The following is a 24,508-nucleotide window of genomic DNA, read 5'->3' as shown; positions in this document are numbered from 1 at the left end:
TAATAGTGCTACACTGCTAGCGACAAAAAAAAATCTACTGCAAATAAAATCATCTGTTGTTTCCAACAGGTATAAAACTTTCCATCTTGTTAATAGTGCTAATCTGATAGCAGAGAAGCAATTCAGCTGGCGACAGAAGAGTATCTTCTTAAAATAAAATCATCTGTTGTTTCCAACAGGTATGAAACTTTCCATCTTGTTAATAGTGCTAATCTGCTAGTAGAGAAGCAATTCAGCTGGCGACAGAAGAAAATCTTCTTAAAATTAAATCATCTGTTGTTTCCAACAGGTATAAAACATTCCATCTCGTTAACACTGCTAACTGCTAAAAGAGAAGTAATTCTGTTAGCGACAGAAGAAAATCTTCATAAAATAAAATCGTCTGTTGTTTTCAACAGGTATAAAACATTCCATCTCGTTAACACTGCTACTCTGCCAAAAGAGAAGCAATTCTGTTAGCGACAGAAGAAAAACTTCTTAAAATAAAATCATCTGTTGTTTCCAACAGGTATGGACTCTTTTATCAAGGTAATAGTGCTACACTGCTGGTGACAAAAGAAAAATTTACTGAAAATAAAATCATCTGTTGTTTCCAACAAGTATGGAATTTTTTATCTTGTTAATACTGCTACTCTGCTAACAGAGGAGCAATTCTGCTAGCGACAATAGAAAAATCGTCTTAATATAAAATCATCTGTTGTTTCCAACAGGTATAGATTTTTTTATCTTGTTAATAGTTCTACTCTGCTAGTAACGTGATTTTCAAGAGACACCCCGAGGCGAAATTCGAATCCTCTTTAGCTTCCCTTAGAACCTAAATAGGTCCTCTTTTGGATCTTGTAGACTCCCCTAGACCCTCCTTTGAATCCAAACGTGGAATAAACAGAAATTTGCGATTGGTTGAGGAAGCTAAAGAGGGTCTAGTTCGATTTAAGAAGTATAAAAAATACAAAAAAAATAGTCTTTTAACCCTTCAGCAGTCGCGCTATTTTTTGTTTCTCACTCGCACTGCAACAGCGCCCTATATGTTGAGTAGTGTTGCGTGAGACTTTTTCTCACGGCGCGATCGTTGACGGGTTAATTAATTTGATTAAAGCAAAATTAATTTCTTTTTCACACAATTTTTTTAATTACCATTTAAAACTGAAATCAACATTTTTAGACCCTACTTTGAATCGAAACGTGAAAGAAAGGGAAATTTGCTACTAGTTGAGGAAGCTAAATAGGGTTTGTTTAACCCTACTTTACTCCTTGTAAAGCGGGCCTTAAATTTCGCCTCGGGACATGAAGAGCATATGATTTACATGTATAGCATAGCCTTTAATTAATATGTTTTAAGCCTCACATCTTCTTCGTCTCTAAATTGAGTCCGACGACACGATGCTATACTCATATTCTGATTGGTGCAGTCCGGACAAATTTTTAAGTATACTACTGCTAAAAGGTGGGATTCCTCGGTAGTATCATTAAATGCTCATTAAGTGTCAATAAATAGGGTCTCTTGTATATCTAATATTCGACTAATTTATAAAGACTTAGGGTGCTTTATACCCCCAGTATTTTGGTTAAGCAATCAACTGGATTGAATTGTCAAGGTTGTATAACTAAATTTGCATGGCTCTGACAAATATTACATTTCCACCGTGAAAATTGAATTTTGTTATAACCAATTAAATTCAGTGATTTTCCGTGAAAATTCAATCCAGCCGATTGCTTGACCAGAATACTATAGTTATAAAAGCACCTTTAAAGTGACTTTCTAGTTTAGAATTCCAAAAAAGTCGATTTTTTTGCTTGAAAATGTTACTTAGTTTCAGAAAATTACTGTCCCAAAACGTTTTTTAAAAAATATGTAAAGAAAAGTTGTTATCATAGATTGTTTGATAGCCTTAGTTTAAAGTATTATGTTTTGGAAACTTTAAACACGTTTTTCTCGAAAACACATTTCTCAAACTGGTGCATAGCTTTTCTCCATATTTACCGAACCGATTTTAAAAAGTTCAAAATCATTCGATTCTTTATTTAAAAAACCAGAGACACTGGTGAATCAGTTAAATACACTGATTTATCAGTAAAAATTCACTATGTAACCAGTTATAAGTATACCACTTATTCAAATAAGTGAAAATACACTGGCGAATCAGTGAAAATTCTATTAATTCAGATGAAGATAGATACCCCTCCCCTACCTCCCCCATAGCGGGCACACGAATTTATATGGAAGGCTGAAAATTGGTATTTTTTTACGAAAAATTACTATGTACCCCCCCCCTAGTAGTACACTTATGTATTTTAAAGTGAAAATTATAGGAAAAATATAGCGAACTTGATTCGGATCGATTTACATAGCGTTGTCAAGGAAAAATAAAAATTTCGAAAAAAGTGTTTAATCCCCCTAACGTTCACAATATTCAACCCAGACAGTTTATATTTATTTTACAAATGTATTTTTATGTGAAAATTACAGGAAGAAAAAGGGAATCACGATTGGAGTTGATGATTCATTTTATCAAATTTTTAAAGAGAAATGATAATTTTAGAAAAAAATGTGTATTCGAGAAAAACGAGTTTAAAGTTTCCAAAACATAAAATAGTACAGAACCCTCTATTTCAGTGCGAGTTACACTCGCACTTTTCCGAGTTTTTAGGTTTATTGTCTAGAATAAACCTTTATGAAGAGATTCCCGTTTGAATTTGAATTTATATATTAATGGTTGTCCGGATTTAAGTGCATCAAAAAAGTACCTTTTAGAATACGCCACCTACAGCTACAGTTAATAGTTGATCCCTGCATGATCCCTATGATGAAATCGCGACGATTCTCGTCGATAGGACGGACGGACCGTTCAATGAATGATTATAATTCTTGGATTGATCGTTGTGCAAAGTCCTTATTTTTTTATTACTTTATAATGAATAATACGTTTCGAATGCAAAATTTTAATTTTAAATCCAAATAATATTTCTGCATAACTACATCTGAGTAAAAAATTAAGTTAACACTGTAAACAAATTTCAGTATTTTAAAACATTTTTTCGATTGTAACTTATTAACTCAATTTTTTAACTTTATTATTAAACTAATTAAAGAACATAAGAATGTCTTAAAACAATTAAATTCTTTTAAAAAATTGAATATTAATCAATTCACCTTTATTTTTTCTAGGTGAGTGGCGTCGAACTCCCGACACTTTTAAAGAATCTTTTTTGTGAGTTTGAAGAATTTTTATTTAAAAGATTAATTGAATTTGTTGTCTTCAAATGATTTTGCACATAAGGTGATCGAGAACGATATGATGTGGTTTTATGAAAATGTTTTGAGTCTCTTCGTGAATGGTGTGATGACCGGGACAAATGTTGTGGGCTGGCTGAATGATTTGGATGAATATGAGAATTTGTTCTAGTCTTGAAATGGGGTGATCGAGGACGATGAGATGTTGTTTTATGAAAATGTTTGGAGTCTCTTCGTGAATGGCAAGGTGACCGTGATAAATCTTGTGTGTTAGATGAATGATTTGGATAGTTATGCGAATTTGTTTTAGTCTTCAAATTAGGTGATCGAGAATGATGAGATGTTGTTTTATTAAAATTTGAATGTTGTTTGGAATTTCTTGGTGAGTGGTGAGATGACCGAGACTTTTGTGGGTTTGAAACATTATTTGAAAGAGTAGTTGAATTTGTTGTCTTAAAATAATTTTGAAAATAGGGAGATCGAGAACGATGAGCTGTTGTTTCATGAAAATGTTTTGAGTTTCTTCTTGAGTGGTGTCGTGACCGGGAAAAATCTTGTGGGATAGATGAATGATTTGGATGATTATACGAATTTGTTCTTATCTTGAAATGAGGTGATCGAGAACGATGAGATGTTGTTTCATGAAAATGTTTTGAATCTTTTCGTGATTGGCGAGGTGACCGTGACAAATTTTGTGTATTTGATGCATGGTTTGGATAATTATGCAAATTTGTTCTAGTCTTGAAATGATTTGGTAAATGAGCTGATCGTGAATGATGAGAAGTAGATTCATGAAAATTTAAATGTCGTTTTGAATCTTTTGGCGAGCCGTGAGATGACCGGAATGAACTTTTAGATTTAGATGAAGTTCTTGAAGGATTACGTAACTGTTTTTTTGAATTTAGAAGCGAATTTTCATTTGAATGAAGGCAGTCAGAAATGCATGTAGAGCAAAACAAACACTTTGAATAGTTACGCTCATCATTAAAATTCTTTAAAAGTTTGAAAAGTTGTGAACGCATAGTTCTTCTGTCTTTTGAATTTTCAGTTTTGAAATTAATCTCTAAATCCTTAGATGAATTTGGGGGTGAAGAGGACAGTTCTGTTGTTTTTTTTGTTGCTGCTGATGTTGCATTTGGATTGTTTGTGTCTAAATCCTTAGATGAATTTGGGGGTGAAGAGGACAGTTCTGTTGTTTTTTTTGTTGCTGCTGATGTTGCATTTGGATTGTTTGTGTCTAAATCCTTAGATGAATTTGGGGGTGATGAGGACAGTTCTGTTGTTTTTCTTGATGCCGTTGATGGTGCATTTGGATTGTTTGCAGATTGGAATAAAAGTGATAAAGGTAGAGATGATGATTGATTTAACGTAGGCGTTGGAATTTCAATGACAATTGGTTCCTTAATTTTTGACTTAATTAATTCTTCGATTTTTTGAATTTCTGAGGCACGAGTCTCTACAATAATTTAAATTAAATCATTTTTAACAAAAAACAGTATAAATGGTTTATGGTCAATTTGCAATATGCCAATTTGTTTAACTATAAAAGAGTATATTAACTGATTGACAAATTACACAGCAAAACAAATTTGGGTCAACTTTTGGACCCGGGAAAGTAAGAACATTTCTTAACGAACTTTTTTTACGTTGAATTCGAATCTGTCGTTAGATTTTCTCTAACACGTCAAATTTCAAAATGTCCAATAAAATATGTCGGGAAAAATTAAAACTTAATAGCATTTGCTTGAAACTCGGAAGTTCTTGAGGTCGCTGATTACGAATATGAAGTCAGATTTTTAATATTAAAAATGGCGGACGAAAGAAGGATTCACACACACATACATACATTCGGACAATTGATCAGGATCTCATATAACATGTTTCCATATGGAAAAAAAACTTATTGTTTTCACCATTTATAAAAGTTGTTATTGTTACTAGGGGGTCTTTGGGGTCTCTGATTTCAAATACGAAGTCAGATATTAGAAATTCAAATGGCGGCTCCAATATGTCATTCTGTTTGATTTATATTTTTTGTCCGCCATATTGAATCTGTCATGTTGAATTTTTAAAATTTAACTTGAAACCCGCCATTTAAAATTTTAAAAATCTGATTTCAACTTTGTAATCATAAAAAATATGTTAACCGACATGTTATTATGATATACATAGTTGATTGAGAAAAAAATATTTGTTCTTTTGGTTAAAAAATGTAAACAAATGTCAACATATTTAAACTGCGACAAAAATTTTGACAAAAGAATTTATGAATATAAATAAATCAAAACTATTTACTGCCTTTGTTTATATACTTATGTATTTGACGCGTTGTGAAGAAAAGGATCCCTATTGTAAATTCCCGTATGAGATCCCGTATAAGATCATATGAGTTTTCTCATATGAGATACTACATGAGATCTTACGAGAATCCTATATGGAAAGTCATGAGAAAAATTTCATGAGTGTCCATATAGAATTCTATATGAGATCTCACATAGGAACCCACATGGGAATATGTAGTAGTTATTTAAAAACTATTTTAGGTATATTTAGGACATATTTTAGGTTTTAAACATAAAATAATTTTGCTTTATATAAAATGAACTCAAAATTTTGTCCGATTTTGCGTACCTCTTACCGTTTTTGAGATATTCACAAATTTTATTATTCAAATTCCTATCTCATATGGGATCCTATATGGACACTGATGATTTTCTCCTTACGAGATGTCCTTATAGGATTTCGTATAGAATCTCATATAAGAAACCATAAGCGATCTTATATAGGATCTCATATGGGAATTAACAGTAAGGATTTAAGAGTCAATAAATTTCATATTATGTTTACAATTTTACTATTACGCAATTAAGAAAAAGAGTTATATTAATGTAAAACTGACTCAAACATAACCTTAAAGTGATTTGTCTCTTAGGCCCCTTTCTTCGCGATGCGTCAAATGTATATTATTTTGTGATATTGTAAACTTTATGGAAGATCATAATTTATGCTCAACAAACTTTAAATAATATTTGGCAATGATATAATTTTATATAATTAAAAGTATTTGTAATATAAATTTAATTACCATTTCTTAGATCAACGTTTATTTCTTTGTTAGATTTATTACTGCTAGGCATATTTATATTATTTTCAACATAATCTTGGTCTTGAGAGGCTGTAATAAATGAAATTATTTATGATTAAAATAGAGCTTCAATATTTTTGATTTAATTCTGATTTTATTTTTTTACTCTTGGAAAAGTAGATTCATAATTTTTATTAATATTTTTTAAGCCGTTCACAAGTTGTGAATCGTTAATATTTTTAAATATTTGATGTTTTGAATGATCTTAACTTCTTTTAAAATGTTGGTGTCAATTTTAATTTTTTCTATGAAAATTATATGTTTCTAATTGAATTTCTTAATACTGTTATGACAACCATAATTTCCAAAGTTTGTCCAACTTTAAAATTAATAGTTGGCCCAACTTAATCTGCCGATGGTTGAGCAAACTATACAAATGATAACGGTTCACCGTCCATTGATGAGGATGGTTGGTCCGACAACTCATCATAAAGTCCGACAAACTTTAAATAGGTAGTAGTATCAACATTAAGAAAATTAAAAAATCTAATTATTTATACAATTATCACATTATTTATTATCGGAGACTTCACATATACTTCTACCTATTATAATTAACTGCTATTGTCTACATACATTTTCGAAAATATCTAATGCTCGCTAGGATAAGACCCCCTAACCTAACGCTCTACAGCCAAACACGCTGCCCATTACGCTACGTTGACATGGGAATATAAATACAAAATCGAGTTGATAAGTTGTGACTGAAAAAAATAATAATTTTGAAGCAGAACAAAATAAAAATAATAATTTACCCACATAATATTAATAAGTATTATCAAAAACAATAATTTGTGAACTTTTAAACTTTTTTTTATCTTTAGTTTTGTCAACCGTCGAGGCAATCATGGCAAAAGAATTTGACCAGCCAATAATTTTAAGTCGTTTAAATTTAGTTTTTGTGAGTTTTTCCAACCAAAAATTATATATATATATACCCAGATAACACATGTACTAGTACGGTAGTAGCCCGAGGCGAAATTTAAATCCTCTTTAGCTTCCCTTAGAACCTAAACAGGCCCTCTTTTAGATCTTGTAGACTCCCCTAGACCCTCCTTTGAATCCAAACGTGGAAGAAAGGGAAATTTGCGACTGGTTGAGGAAGCTAAAGAGGGTCTGTTTAACCCTACTTTACTCCTTGTAAAGTAGACCTTAAATTTCGCCTCGGGAGTATAATACTAGTACAGCGTACTAGGCGTACTGGTACTGTACCAGCCATGTACCTTCGCACGGTACCAGGTACTGTACTAGTACGGCGTACCGGTATGCAATATCGGTAGAATACGAGTACGACGTACTGAAAACTTTTGTGACTTAGTATAACGTACTGTTATTGTACTGGTACAATACTAGTATGATGTACAATATAAAATATTATATTATTATATTAATAAAGATTTTAAAAAAATAAAAATTAGGTGCTTTAATTATTATTATAATAAAATTATTGATTTTCATAATTGTTTTAAGTAAAAAGCAGTAAAAATCAAAACCTTTTTACAGAAATGTGTAAATAAATTTACTTGATTTTTTAATAAAAAAAATTTTTATTTTGAAAAAATTGGCACTTGACCCCTTTTGTCATTCAAGGCTTCAATAATAATTATTACATTATGTAGTTCATGTGACTTAATGTTTCGTAATGTATAACTTAATGTCGCCTACTGTATAATTTGAAATCCATTATTTTTTATCACAGTTATAAGGATTTAAGAATAACAGTTTGTTAATATCATATTCTAATGTTAAATACATTTTTTTAATATGCGCATCAACCAATCAAAAGGGTATAAAAAAACTATACAAACTAATACCAACAAAATTTTTTTATTTAATTAGTCACAGAAAAAAAATTGTTAAAATATACGCTACTCTTTGGTACTAGTGATTTACCTAGGTGATCTTCAAGAAAAAAAAGTTTGACTGAAATGTTTTTCTAGATATAGATAATGTTATAGGTCAGTATAGAATAGAAACAACAGTATAAACTAATTTTTTCTGCACTGTATCAGTACTTTTCATTTTGTTAATTTGCACTAAAGAAATAAATTTTTAGTATTCAAGTGATACACAAAAGTAATCTATAACTCGATATTGCATTCATATCTTCTTATGTTTATTCATTACATAAAACTATTTGGTATAACACTCAAATCTTTAAAATATAATAAAAATTTTATTACCATCTAATACGAGCTTAAAACTTCCGTCATTATCTGATTGTGAGTTTTGAGAATCTATAATATTACAAAAATCATTTGAATAAAGAGAAAACACACATTAGTTATATAACTTATTTAATCTCATTGTGAGGTTAAATTAGTTATATAACTAGAGTTTTATCAAAACCTTATTTTATTTATCTTTTCTGTCATATATATAATAAAAAATTAATTACCACTTAAGTCTTGATTTATATTTTTCGAAATTTCTGAGTCTCCAGGTGCTGTAAAGAAGTAATGTAAATTATTTTCAACTATGAAAAGTAGTATTTTCATTATTTAATAGGTAGTAGTAGTTCGTCGCATATGTACCCAACAACAAGGGTGGAATTGAATGGAATTTAAAATTTTATTTCCTTTTAATTCGGAAAATTTCCTCTTTTCATCAATTCTATTTAGGGGAGACCGGGGCTATTTGGCGCAGGGGTTGCTTGGCGCACTTGAGTTTATTCAAAAGTGTTAAGTTAAATTAATTTTTCTCTTCATTCAACCCTGTTGAAAATTCCTATGTGAGAACACATATGGGATCCCATCCAGGATTTCTTGTGAGTTCTTATGTGGGTTCCCATACAGGTTCACACATAAGATCCTGTATGAAAAGGTTCCTGGGATGAACTTGCGTGAGATCAAGCGCACGATCTTATGTCTCTGTAAAAGCAATAACACAGGATCCCATGAGGTTTCCTGTGTAGGTTCCTATATGAACAACACGATAAATAGGAACACACATGGGATCTTATCCGAGATCTTGTATGAGTTCTTACATAGGTTCTCACATATAAGAAGATTAATAGCAGCTTAATAAGATTTTATAGAATGCTTTTATATATATGCTATTAATCTTCTTATATGTGAGAACCTATGTAAGAACTCATACAAGATCTCGGATAAGATCCCATGTGTGTTCCTATTTATCGTGTTGTTCATATAGGAACCTACACAGGAAACCTCATGGGATCCTGTGTTATTGCTTTTACAGAGACATAAGATCGTGCGCTTGATCTCACGCAAGTTCATCCCAGGAACCTTTTCATACAGGATCTTATGTGTGAACCTGTACGGGAACCCACATAAGAACTCACAAGAGATCCTGGATGGGATCCCATATGTGTTCTCACATAGGAATTTTCAACAGGGAAGTTAAAGTATTTAATGCACTTGATATTTGGCACTCCAAAGTAATTTTTTAACCTCTTAATTTTTTTGTGATATCTCTTTAAAAAATGAATTGTAGAAGAGCACAAATATTAAGTTTTGAGCTCTATACATTTGTTATTAAGAAACAAAAAAAATTTCGATTTATATTAACAGTTTTTTTTTTAAATTAATAAATATCTCAAAAGTACATTTGGGGTTAGGTGGCGCGGTTATTTGAAAATTTTGTTAAATATTAATAAAATGATTAAATGAAGTTGATTATATGAAATTTATACATTAATAGGCACCAATTACAATCCTTCTCAAAAAATTTAATCAAATAATGGGTTTTTAAATATTCACAACGTAATTATCAAAAAACATATAGGTATATTTTTTGATCACTTTACGACTTCATAGAAAATGCTTTTAATTTAAATGAACCCGTGTGAAAAATGCCACGATCTTGCCCCCAAGACTTCGGGGCCCCCGGCGGGGGCGCATGAGGGCTGATCCATATGGCGAATCCATGAGGGCCAACGTAGGGGCCCCGCATGGATTACCCACATGATCGTTTAGCAAAATTTTCTAAGTCCAAAAGTTAAATATTTTTTTATCAACAAAAAATTAATGTTTACAATGATTTAGAACAACAAAAAACGCGTTTTTAATAAAAATATATTTAAACTTTAAAAAAAAAACACTCTCACATATGGCAAGAGACATGAGGGCCAACGTAGGGCCCGTATAGATCGCCCACATGATCGAATAGCAAAATTTTCTAAATTCAAAAGTCAAATATTTTTTTATCACCAAAAAATTAATGTTTACAATGATTCAGAACAACGAAAAAAACGTTTTTAATAAAAATATATTTTCACTTTTTTTGAAAATTTACCTGGGATGATTCATGATAATAATCATAAAGCATATAATTAATTATATTTTATAAATTGCATTTGATTGGAAAATATAATTTAATATCTTAACTTTAACTAAATGAGTTGGTAAAGCGTTAGACTCATAATCCGTAGGTCGTAGGTTCGATTCCCCCCATGCGTTAGATTTATTTATTTCTGAGGTTTGCGTTTAATCATTAATTCTATGTATGAATTAGTTGAAAAATGAAAATATCCGACCATAACATATTTTTTAATTTTTTAATTAATTAATTTATTATTACTTTTAATTATATCCGACAGTTAATTAAAAAAATTAATTAATTCAATTTGAGTAAGAATTTAATTTAAATTGGAAGAATTAGTAAATAAATAGGTTATTATTCATAATTTAAGATTATTTATTTTTAATTAACTATTATTAATAATATTGTTGATTAATAAACATTAAGGCAAACTCAAGGGCAAACTCAAGGGCAAACGTGAGGGCCCATGAGCATGTCATCTCATGACATGAGGGCGATCCATAAGGCCTCCACTGGGGGCCCACATCACTTTTCCACACGGGAAATATAATGAAAATATAAAAATTGTATTACCATCTAAAACGAGTTTAAAACTTCCGCCATTGTCTGATTGTGAGTTTTGAACATCTGTAATGTTATAAAAATCATTTGAATAAAGAGAAAACACACATTATTTATATAACAAGAATTTTATCAAAATCTTACTTTCAGTATTATTTATCTTTTCTGTCATATATAGGGGAGGATGGGGCAAGGATAGTTAAGGGGCAAGGATAGTTAGTGGCTCTAATTCAGAAACGGCTCGTCAAAAAAACGGGTCATTTATCATGTACACTCGTCTTAACACCAAAAGATGACAGTAAAAATTTGAGCTTGCGGGGACACTATTTGTAGAAGCTACGTGCCCATTTGTGTTACATCTCAGTTTTGCTAAAATATTTTCACCTTATTTTTATTATTCAATCTTATTTTTGCGGATATAATTTATTAAATATATTTGGTTGCGTAAATGTTTTCTGGTGTAAAATTTTGTGCTGAAAACGAATATCATATTCGTTTTTTAAAAAAAAATTTTTTTTGTACTAAAAATTTGTGATAATTCGAAAAAAGCCTTGAAACAATGGAAAATCAAATTTCATGATTTTTTGTATCATTCTTAGTAAAAACAAATTTTCAACTATCTTTGCCCCACTAGTGGGGCAAGGATAGTTAAAATTTTTTTTTTACTTTTCCAATATTATCTCGAAGGCATTGCAATCTACAAGAAAACAATGTATAGCAAAATTGTAGCTAAATAAACAGGCTTTCCAACGATACTATTCTTTTTCCGATGCCAGTTTAAATTTCACGGCTAGATCCAAAAATATCTTACCTAACTATCCTTGCCCCATCCTCCCCTATATATATAATATAAATTTAATTACCACTTATTTGATTATTGTTTTCCTCATCGTATGAGTTTTCACTAATTCTAGATATATTTATAAAATTTTCATCATATTCTGAATTTTCATATTCTTGGTCTTGAGAGTCTGTAATAAATGAGAACATATTTAATTAAAAAAAATTTTTTAAATTTTTTATTTGTCTCGAATTTCTTATTTTTTTTAACTGTTAGAAAAAAAGCTTCATAAATTTTCCACATTTTTTATATAGTCGTTTAACAGTTATGAATTGTTAAATTTTTAAATATTTTTATGTTTTGAATGTTTATAATTTCTCTTCAAATGCAACTATCAAATTTAATCTTTCATATTAACATTTTGTTTTTAAAATTATTTTGAATAAAGAGAAAGAAAACATTTAAGTATAAAATTGAGATTTGACAACTAGAGTTTTTACAAAATCCCATTTTTGGTTATTTTAATTTTCCCTGTTATATATATGTATAATGCGATATAAATTACCATTTAAGTGTTCATTTAGAACTTTTGGTGTTTCTGTGTCTTGAGGTGCTGTAAAGAAATAATGAAAATTATTTTCAACTACAACAATGCATATTAGGTACTTATTATTCGTGAATTTGGTCATCTTATTTTCATTATTCAGGTAGAAGCCGTGTTTCACACAGGTACCAGACAAGAAAGGTGGAATTGAATGGAATTCAAAATTTTATTTCCTTCTAATTCGGAAAATTTCCTCTATATCAATTCCACTTAAAAAACAGAAAGCCATAAAATTCAATTCCATTTAATTCTATGGAAAAAAAATTTTAAAAAGAAGTCAAAAGATTTTTTATCCCTACAAGCCTGAAGGTGACAAATTATTCTCGTGAACTTTTATAGTATATGTGACCGGGTCTGAGAAAACGGTGCTATCGACCAAAATCAACTTTTCGAAAAAAACGCGTTTAAAGTTTTACTACTAATTAAAACAGATTTCTTCAAACATTTTATATTTCAAAGAACCTAGATAAATGTTCTTTATATATTTTTAGGGTTCCGTTCACGCAGTGAACCGAAACGGAACACTTATGATTTCACTCATGTCTGTCTACAATATTTTGTCCCCCCCTCTAAAATCTGGCCATTTTAACCGATTGGGCTCAAACTTAGTATACATACGTATTTTCGAGAGTAGATTAAAGGAAAATTATAGCGAACCCGATTAGAATTACATTTAACATAGTTTTTTTTAATGGTTTTGGCATTCATATTTGAGGTTTGAGAAAATATCCTTAACACTTGGACAACCAGGTCGCCGATGACGGGTATACCTGGAGATCATCTTCGAGGATTTAGGTAGAATTTTTCGTTAAATTTGAAAAATTAATAAGTTTTTAATTTTTTATTTCAAGGAAAAATACAAAGAGTGATTTTTGTCTTAGAATTACTTATATTTTTATATCTCAGACCCGGTCACATATATACTTTAGAAATTTTGAAATTTAACTGAAAAAGAATTAAATAAGATAGAAAAAAGTTGAAATGAATTCCGAAACAGAATAAAAATTCGATTATCATATCTTGATATTGCAGAATAGCATATTTTATTACCCATTTATATTGAAAGAAATTAAAAAGATAATAAATAATCTAATTTCACTTTTGGAATATATATTTATCAAATTCACCAATTTCTATAAATAACATATAATTTTCATTTGGAATAAAAACGTTAGAAAAAATATGTTAACTGATATATTTTTAAGATAAACATTGTTTATTGAGACTTTTGATGTAATAGTGCTTTTGTTTATAGTTTTATATATATATATATATATATATATCGCTGGGTTAGTGGAAAAAAAGGACACGTCGGATTTTCGTTGAAAAAGAGGACACGTCGCGTTTGAGTTGAAGAAAAGGACACGTCAAATTTTATATTTTTTTAAGAAAATTTAAGTTGGTAACACTTTTAAATTCGTCAAATTTATAACTTCACATCATTGATTTCCGATTATCAATAAAATATAAAAAATAATAATAAAAATTGTTATTTCATTTTATGATGTTTGTCTTTTATATTTAAGTTTTATTTCCTACAATCAAAATTTTTTTTATCAATTTACACATAAACGACCCGAAAAATTTTTGAAGTTATAAATTTTTTGCTGCATATACATCTTTCATCTTTTAATAAGGATAAATATAATTTTAATTTTTGTAACTTAGCGAAAACTGAAAATTGTATTAAACAAAAATATTAATTAAGATAGCATTATAAGGTTAAATTTTCAATATTATAATTTAATTTTTAACCATTCTAACCAATATAATTTATTTCAGTTAAGTGATAAATAAATAAATATTTAAATGTCAACCTCAAAAAAAGTGTTACCAACTTAAATTTTCTTAAAAAAATATATAATTCGACGTGTCCTTTTCTTCAATTCAAACGCGACGTGTCCTCTTTTTCAACGAAAATCCGACGTGTCCTTTTTTTCCACTAACCCAGCGATATATATATATATATATATTATTTTTGTGGTATTGTAAACTTTATGGAAGATCATAATTTATGATTAACCAAATTTAAATAGTGTTAATCTATTATGTAATTTTATATATCTGATAAGATGTAAATATAGAAGGAATTTAATTACCACTTGTTTTATCAATGTTACTTTCTGCGTTAGATTTCTCACTTAATCTAATTAAATTTATATTATTTTCTGCATATTCTGTGTCTGGAGAGTCTGTAATAAATGAAATTATTTTCAATTAAACAAAATTTTTGATATTTCAGACTTGACTCAAATTTTGTATTTTTTTGAACTGTTAGAAAAAGAGTTTCATAATTCTTTACGAATTTTGTTTTAAAATAATTTTTAATAAAAAATAATCACAGTGTACCCAGCAAACCATAATATAGAATAGTTCACGGAGAGAAATAGATGGTAAGAATTTATGATCTTAAGATGGTAAAAAGTAGATGTTATCCGGTACTATCATTATGCTACTCGGTACTATCAAAGATGTTACAAAAAGTATGGTTATGCTACCCACTACAATCAAGACGTTACTCCGTACAATCTGGATTGTTACTAATAGAATCTAGATTGCTGTCCGTATATGTAAGATCAAATATGGTACCTGGTACTATCTAGATAGTACCCCGTACCATCTATTTCTCTCCGTGTTACATTAAAAGATCAATTTGTAAATTTTTATATAACTTGTTAAAAACTATTTAGTAACTAGTTTAGTTCAATATCGTTCCATCCCGAATATAACAAAGATATAACAAATATAGAACATCGATACATCTCATGTACAAATAAAAATATTTATAGAAAATTGTCTAAAAATTTTAAAACGTTTCATTAATAATTTAACCTAAACTTATTTATAAAACAAATTAAGTAAGGATAAGTATATTTGTTTTATCATACATATTAGAGAAATTTTTCAATTCATTTAAACGGAAAATAGAAAATGTGAAATTAAAACTATATTTAACAAATTTTACCGAAATTTCTGCTTGGTTAGTGTATATAATCTACTGCGATATCTACTTCATGAAATAATTATGTAGCACTATTATAACATTATTCTATCGTTTGGTTACATTTCAGTTATAGAACAGTTCGACAACTATTTTATATCAGTGTTCCAGAATTTTGTTACATTTTGGTTATAGAACAGTTCCATAACTATTATGTAACAGTACTCCAGAATTCAGTTACATTTACAATATGAAACAGATAGATAAGTATTGGTGCAATAATATTCCAGATTTTAGTTACAAAATATTTACATAATTATTCTATAAATAACTTGTTTCATCTGATCTAACAAACAGTTATTTTCAAGTTATATAACATTTTATATCTGGTTTGCTGGGTATAAATAAATTGATTAATTCTTATAGATAGCAAAAAACGTTAAAGTTTAAAGTTATCATTTGACAAGTAGAGTTTTTTCAAAATCCTATTTTCAGTTATTTTAATTTTTCCTGTCATACATAATATAAAATACATAATATAAATTACCACTTAAGTTTTGATTTATATTTTCCGGAGTTTCTGAGTTTCGAGGAGCTATAAAAAATTAATACAAATTATTTTCAAATACACCCAGAGAAATGATTTATTTGAACCAAATAAATCATAAATAAATCACGTTGAATAAACGTATATTTGTCTCATCACCAAGTAGCCTATTTATTTGTTTTAAATAAAAATGTTATTCAACATAAATAAAATATATATTTGAGACAAATAAAATTTTATTTAAACCAAAATGAAATTTATTCCAAATAAATAAAAAGTTTCTAAGACAAATATATCTTTTCTCTGTGTACAACAAAGCATATTACTTATTATTCGTCACTTAAAACTACTTGGTATAATACTCAAATCTTTAAAACATAAAAAATTGTATTACCATCTAAAACGAAGTTCAAACTTCTGTCATTGTCTGATTGTGAGTTTTGAGCATCTATAATATAGCATATTACTTATTATTTGTGAATTTTATATTTTTTAAACTAAAACAAAAATTTTAGCTCTATATTTTATTAATATAAACAAAATGGAACATAGTTGGACCCTATGGATGAGTGCTTTAACCACAAGATATTGTTAGCTTTTATCAAAAACTATAAAGGAGCCATTAAAAAAATACGTAACGTTTTTATCGTGAGGGGGGCAAGGTACTTGTTACAGTCAGGAAAAATGGCGCCAATGTATGTAACGGTTTTTTCTGTTCTTTCGCACAATAAAAACCTGGGCTCATTTTTGCTTAAGATCAAAATGATCCTGTTGGCTGGATAATTTTGAGCCCGGCTTTTTTCTTTATGAATGTTGTAAAAAAATTTTTTTTAAATTTAAAAAACACCTTTTTTAAAAAATAAATATATTTTTGACTTTTTGTCAAAATTGACATTTCTCTTTAATATTTTAATTTTTTTGTAAAGTTTAGAATGCATATTTTCAGTACTAAAAATATTAGAATGTCTATTTTTTGTTTTTGAGATATTAACTAATTTATTAATTAATAATTATAAAAATAAAATAAATATTTTACAAACAAATAAAATTACCGAAAATATGAACTTTCAAAATGAAAAGTCATAAAATTCCGCATCTAACGAACCTGAGATGAAGTTTGAATTAATGGATTTTTTTATAAACAATTTAAGTTTTTTTAAAAAATGTTATACCATTCGAAAGATCTGAAAGAAATCATACAAAAACATATCGTTCAAAATTTTTTAACGCCACTGTATAATAGACTTCTTAAAGAGTCAAGTGTTCATATTTTTGACATATGTTTACACATACTTTGGGAATATTACATATGTTTACACATACTTTGGGAATATTTTGGACTTTATATACATATAAGATATTTTACGTGGAATGTCATGAGTTGAAAAATTGATTTCTCAAAAACTACTGAAACCTGTGGAAATTGTTGTCCTACTTGATGGTTAAATATTTCAAAAAAATTTTTTTGACTTTTTTGAAAACTTGGGATGAGGTAGGGGGGTCAATTTTCTCAGTTTTGATTGACACCGTCCTCTATTTTAATTTTATCTTTTATGAAAATTTTTTTCATCCCAAGTTTTCAAAAAAGTAAAAAAAAAATTTTTTGAAATATTTAACCATCAAGTAGGACAACAATTTCCACAGGTTTCAGTATTTTTTGAGAAATCAATTTTTCAACTCATGACATTACACGTAAAATGACTTATATATATTATTTTTGTGGTACTGCCTACTTTATGGAAGATCGTAATTAATATTTAACCAAATTTAAATAATGTACGAATATTATGCAGTTTTTTATAATAAGAAGTTAATATGGTATGAACTTAATTACCACTTATTTCATCAATGTTTATTTCAGCGTTAGATTTTTCACTGACTTCAGATATTTTAATATTTTTTTTTGCTGATTTTGGGCCTTGAGATTCTGTAATAAATTAAATTATTTTTAATTAAAAAAAAGATTTGATATTTTTAATTTAACTAAATTTTTTTTATCTTTCTGTTTTCTCAGAAAATAGCTGCATAATTGTTAACTAAGTTACTTGAAATAAAACGCCTCTCTTGTGTGACTCTTTGTGATGATAAGTATTTTGGCTCCACAAATTTGTAGGTTGAGTTTGTTAGTTTTGAAATGAAAATACATACAAAAGGATTAACTCTCAAGGCATATACTAATGATAAATTTTAATATTCATTACATAATTTTTTATGTATATAATAAATAATATAAATAATATAATATAATAAATAATATAATAAACATAACTTTTGATAAGAATTGATGCAATAGGCTTGTTCCCGTTCACTATTAATATGGTAAAATGATCGTAACCATAACCGTTAATATTTTAGGACTAAAATATTTCTTGTTACAAAGAGTCACATGTATTTTTTATGTTAGACAATATTCTTACTTGATCTTATTGCTGCCTTAACATTTGATTTTTTGCCTCCTGTAGGGTTTTTATTTCCTTTTTTCTTCGTAAGATTAATATTTTTACATTGTTCTTCTCCTATAATAATAATACTTCATTTACTAAAATTTTAATTTTTATGTGTAACAGTAATTCGATTTCGGTGTACTTTACGTCTACTGAAAGAACTTTTTTCGAATTACTGTCATAATTCTGGTTAATTCTATCACATGGTATTTTTGCATTAGCATGAAACTGTTCTAACTTAACCAGGGATGGCAACCGAAATTTTTTCGGTATGGGTATTGCGGTTTCTGTTTTTTCTTAAAAGATTAAGGTTCCGGTTTGGGTTTTTAATGTCAAAAATTTCGGTTTTTTTAGGTTTCGGTTTTTTAATTGTTTCCCTCTAGTAATAATATGAATAAAAATATTTATGGATTTGAATTATTTAGAACAAAATAAATGTATTATAATTACTCATAATTTATTTATAAATTTATATTATAAGTATGAACATTAAAACTCTTAATAGTTAAACAAAATGTAGAATTTTCAAAACAGAAATAATTATTTTTTGAAATTTTATATTAATTTTTTGCAGCAAATAATTTATTTTGACAAATGAGTAACACATTTTCCTACACTGAGAGACCTTTTGCACCGTAGCCGACTTTCGACAGGCGGCTGCGGAGCATTCTGTTGGTAAGCTACGAGACTACGTTTGGGCTGCTGTAGTAGATTTTTGGGCGCGTGTCTGCCAAAAAGTTGTACAGCTACAAACCAAAGGTGGCGTCCCCACAACTTCGGTGAGCTACTCACTAACATTTTGGACAGTCACGCTCCCAAAATTTTACCGCCGCACACCAAAACCATAGTGGCGCTGCTGTCACTTACCTTGTTCCGCTGCAGTCCAAAAGGTCTCTCAGTGTATATATGTGAAGAAAGATTGCTACGTAGATGAGATAATACAAACTTAAGACTTGAAAATAAGCGTTCTACGCTTACTTGGGTTGCTGAAACTGATATTACTTGATCAGCTAGAGCTCGCAATTAAGGAAAATCATTTTCCATGGACTTCCAGAAATTTAAGATTTCAATCGATTTCACATTTTTAGAAATTCTTTTTTGTGCAGAATTGTAAGAAATCAAAACATTTTTTATTAAATTTTCTTCGATTTGTTCTACCCGATTATTAAAACCGAAAAAAACAGAAAAAATAAAATTTAGGTTTCGAAATAACGGTTTTTAAATTTTTATAATAAGGGTATCGATTTTTTGTTTTCGGTTTCTTAAAAATTTCTGTTTTTTCGGTTATCGGTTTCGGTTGCCATCTCTGAACTTAACTCACATACTAATTTGACAAAAAATCACGCAAAGTTATACACAATACCAGAATTATTTGGATATATCTATATCTTTAAGATATTTTTATAATATAATGAATAACCGGGTACTACACGAAGAAAAAAATCAACCAAATATAGTAGATATATACTATACTACTTTCGTGCGTGCGCTTTCAACGATATTTGGCAGGGATCTGTTACTCTTTTGGTATAGGACCTTGTAAATTGGGTATGTTCTTCTACGAATATCGTAGAAAGCGCACGCCCGAAAGTAGTAGAGTTAAGGCGTTTGTATACCTCACCGATCCAGAGTATACTTGCGTCGTGTACCATTGGAGTAAAAGAGACAGAAATATCATTTGTTTCTTTTACTCCAATGGTACACGACAGAAGTATACTTGGGATCGGTGAGGTATACAAGCGCCTTCACTGTTTCTACTACTATATTCGCTTGATTTTTTTCTCTGTGTAAATAAGTATAAATTATACCTTCTTTCCGTTTCGGGTTTGAAATCTTCCCCTCTAATTCCTTAAGGCAATAATTTTCTTTGATATTCAAAATCTCTATTAGCAAAAATAAATTCTTATAAGCATTTTAAAAATTAGGTACTTTTAAATATAGTAATTACAGATAGTTCATTGTATATTATTTTCAAAAAGATACATTTCATATATGAGACTTTTTATGTGTAATGTCCCAACTTGAAAAATCAATTTTTTTCAAAACAATATGTAACCCAACAAATTTTTTGACTTTTATTAATATTTGGCGGTGATGAAGGGGGGTTAATTTTATAAACATTCATAATTAAAATAAAAAAATAATACATGGATCTATTTCAAAACAATTTGACAATGAAACACAATCACCCAAGTATCACATAATATTAATGTAATGTTAAAATGTCCTCCTTATGGTAATATTATAGGGAAATGTTACTGTAATATTCCAATAACATTACGGGAGGATGGGACATGAATAGTTAGGTAAGACGTATTTTCGGCAACTAACTATCTTTGCCTCATCCTCCCCTACAGTAATATTACGTCGTAATGTTATTGTAATATTTCGGTAACATTAATTTAATATAACACGAATATAAGCAAAGTGTTCAATTCATGGCCATTTAGCTTTCTCATCATGATACACTTATATTCAAGATTAAAAGAAGGATTACAGCTAAAATAGCGATCAATTTTACAAATATTGGTAAAATGTAAACTTTATACACATCAATCGATTCGTTTTCATGCCAGGAATACGGTTTTGACAAAATTTATTAATAATTTTCATAAAAAAAACAGTTTTTTAAAAAAATACGAACAAAGTTTTTTTTCAAAAATTAAAAAATGATATAATTTATAGATTTTAAGTAAAATATAGACATTATATAGGTTAATCAATTTATTTTAATGCGAGAAATAAGTTTTTTGGACAAAAAATTATATTTACAGTGTAAAAAAAGTTTTGGTTAAAAAACGTATTTTTGAATTTTTGAAAAAGTGACATAAAAAAATGTGGATAATTTTGGAAACCCTTGTGTCTGATTTTAGGCATTGATGACTGTAATAAGCCTATAAAATTTCAGGACAATCCATCGAAGTGTATATTATATATTACGGTAACATTTCCTTGTAATATTACTATCAGGCGGATATTTTAACATTACACGGGTGCTATTCTGCAACTTCACTTCACTTTCACTTCACTTTCGTAACACTTTCATTTCACTTCACATTCACTTCATTTTCGGCTCGTCTCGGCTCGACATTCGAGCTTCTTGCACACCTCTAATATAATCTAATAATATTTGCTCTAAACACGAGCAACGTATCCATAGAGCACAGAAGCTGATTCGGCATTACAATTGAAAATAATAATAATAATAATAATAATAATAATAATAGACCATTAAAAAATATTATTACTAATCGATTAAATATGTTTATCACAATTATATTTAAGAATATTTACTTTTTGTAAAAAACGCATTAGGAAATTTAATTTCAAAATAATACAAAGTGAAGTACAATCACATTTAAACCAGAATGAAGTGGAGGTGAAGTAAAGTGAAAGTGAAGTGAAGTTACAAAATAGCACTCCAGTAATATGACGTGTTACTTGGGTATAAATGTTCAAAAATAAAAATTATATATTTACTACAATAAATAATGTTTTAATAAAGTCTCACCTGCTTTTGGCAAACTTATAAAATTTCTTGTAAATTTTTCAATTTGTAATATAGCACCTTTTACGTCTAGTCTAAAAAAAATTAAATATACATATTTCAAATACGTATAAGTATAGAGTAGAGTGGGGTGAGATCACCATTTGGCTTTTATTTTCGTATTCTCTGACTTAGAAATTTGTCGCTTCACGTAAATGTCTCTTATAGCAGTGTGCATACAGGGTGTTCCAAAAGTATGGAAACTTATAAATATCTCGAAAAATACGCATTTTCGTGAAAAATAATCAAAGCACAAGTTGTTCCCAAAAAAAGATCTACATTTTTGAAGCCAAAAAATTGGTCCCCGGGCCCAACAGTGAAAAAAGAAGCATCACGAAAATGCGTACTTTTCGAGATATTTGCAAGTTTTCATACTTTTGGAACACCCTGTATATGCCCTAAGTTTCGATCCGATTAAAGAAGAAGCAACCGAATGACAGAGTGATTACTGAAATCGAAACTTATTTCACAACTTATTTTTTTAATTTTTGTGATTTTATTTTGAGAAAAAATTTCATCAAAAAAAATTTAACGTAATTATGTTTTATTAATTTCAGTCTTCTGAATGTCATGGTGTGGTTTACTTTGCGATTTTTTAAGTGTTTTAAAAGTTATTGTGTTTTTCTCTGAATATATACACTTGTGGCGAGATCACCACCATGATATTATTATTAGCTTTATTCAATTTTTAATTATTATTTATAAAAAATTTTATTTTATATAACTTTGTGGGGAGAAAACCCCAAAGCAATTGCGATTCAATCAAATTGTCTAATTAAAGCGACAATCTCTGAAATTTGCAAAAAAATTTAATTGTTAATTATAAAAGATTTTATTTTCTAAAAATTCTAATTTTAGTGTTATAAAATAGTGATAATTTGTATGTATTTTTATTGATGTTTTTCAATGATTTTTAATTAATTTCTTAATTTTTACTTCAAAAAAAAGAGAAGTGGTGATCTCGGTTAAAAACTCACAATTTTGACATATATTTTAATCTAATTCAATCTTTTCTAATTTTCTAATTACAAAGTGAGTCAAATCCGAGAAAAATGGTTATTCTTTTGACTAGTTCAGTCAAGCGATACAATCTCCTTGAATTATGTATATTTTTATCATAAATATTTCATGGGAGAGCATGACCGCACAAATGCAACATTTATAGCACAGGAAGACAAATTCATGTTAACAGTTGGACGCGAAAAAGTAAGAACGTTTCTTAATGTATTTTTTACGCTGAATTCAAATCTCAGGGGTTTTTGGGGTTGCTGATTACGAATATGAAGTCAGATTTTAAATATTAAAAATGACAGATTCAATATGGCGGACGAAAAAAATAAAAAAACATTTTGATCAGCTTGGAACTTGTCACTAGGGGGTTTTTGTGGTCTCTGATTTCGAATACGAAGTCAGATATTACAAATTCAAAATGGCGTCTCCAATATATAATTCAGTTAGATTTTTATTTTTTTTATCCGCCATATTGGACCCGCCATTTTGAATTTATAAAATCTGACTCCTAATTTGTAATCAGCGACTCCAAAAACCCTCGAGTAAAAAGTTTCAAGCAAAATCTGTTTAATTTGTAATATTTTCGTCTGTAATATTAGATCCACCATTTTGAATTTCAAAAATCTGACTGTAAATTCGTAATAAGCAACCCCAAAAGTCTTTAAATAATTTACGACTTTTTTTCTAAGTTGCAATTATCTCAAAAAACTAAAAAATATTCTTGAAACGTTTTTAGAACCTTAAATTGGCAGGCATAAAACGTTCTTAAAGCGCTTTAAGAAGGCTTTTGGTCTTTTTGCTCTGAAATACTTTTATTAAAAATAAAAATACAGGTATTACAAATATAATTTTGATAAATTATATTTTGTAGTAACAATATTTTTTATTTCGTCCGCAACTTTTGCTGTTGGACAACTCCAGTCCAATTTTAAGCCCTACTTTGAACTTGAATTTTCAGAGTCTGTTAGGTTGTAGCAGTCTTAAACAAGGCTATAACTTGAATAGATTCAGATCCTACTTTGAATCCAAAAAGAAAATTAAATTTCCCATTTTTTCATGAAAAAGCGTAAAGTAAGCTCTACAGTAATTCATAATCATTGATAGTTATACACGTTGTCTACCCTATTTTCATACTCCTAAACGCTATAATTTGAAGAAAAGAAATTACATACTATTAAACACAACATTTTTTTGATATTTGCAGTGTTTTACCAGTTTGTAGTGGTATTGATGGTCTCAAAAGATTATTTCAATTGTTTTTGCAAATTTTAAGATTTTAGGAGTATAAAAGTAGGGTATACAACGAACGTACATAACTATAAAATATTAATTGCTGTAGATGTACACCCTACTTCACGTACAAGTGAGTAGCATACACTACTCATTTTATGATTACAGAAAAACGATATTC

At 28.7% G+C, this 24,508-nt stretch overlaps 1 protein-coding gene across 1 annotated transcript in view; it reads right to left on the bottom strand.

Annotated features, from left to right (window-relative positions):
• Window positions 1-3,162: 3,162 nt before the first annotated feature.
• The window catches only part of LOC127291641 (putative uncharacterized protein DDB_G0282133), a 41,477-nt gene continuing 20,131 nt past the window's right edge, over window positions 3,163-24,508 (bottom strand). Inside the window, exons 9-22 of the mRNA XM_051320842.1 lie at window positions 22,051-22,121; window positions 20,348-20,422; window positions 18,513-18,611; window positions 17,930-18,022; window positions 16,490-16,543; window positions 16,096-16,143; window positions 14,707-14,799; window positions 12,569-12,616; window positions 12,086-12,193; window positions 11,235-11,288; window positions 8,776-8,823; window positions 8,561-8,614; window positions 6,318-6,407; window positions 3,163-4,688 (exon numbers count right to left, since the gene is read on the bottom strand). Coding sequence (XP_051176799.1) covers window positions 3,163-4,688; window positions 6,318-6,407; window positions 8,561-8,614; window positions 8,776-8,823; window positions 11,235-11,288; window positions 12,086-12,193; window positions 12,569-12,616; window positions 14,707-14,799; window positions 16,096-16,143; window positions 16,490-16,543; window positions 17,930-18,022; window positions 18,513-18,611; window positions 20,348-20,422; window positions 22,051-22,121 — 2,461 coding nt within the window. The remainder of the gene's footprint in view (window positions 4,689-6,317; window positions 6,408-8,560; window positions 8,615-8,775; window positions 8,824-11,234; window positions 11,289-12,085; window positions 12,194-12,568; window positions 12,617-14,706; window positions 14,800-16,095; window positions 16,144-16,489; window positions 16,544-17,929; window positions 18,023-18,512; window positions 18,612-20,347; window positions 20,423-22,050; window positions 22,122-24,508) is intronic.

Source organism: Leptopilina boulardi, unplaced genomic scaffold (assembly GCF_019393585.1).
Source record: "Leptopilina boulardi isolate dan_hultmark-lab unplaced genomic scaffold, ZJU_Lbou_2.1 LbouV2_149, whole genome shotgun sequence".
Lineage (NCBI taxonomy): Eukaryota > Metazoa > Arthropoda > Insecta > Hymenoptera > Figitidae > Leptopilina > Leptopilina boulardi.
The sequence above is the reverse complement of the archived record's forward strand: the minus strand, read 5'-3'. Positions and strand labels throughout refer to the sequence as shown.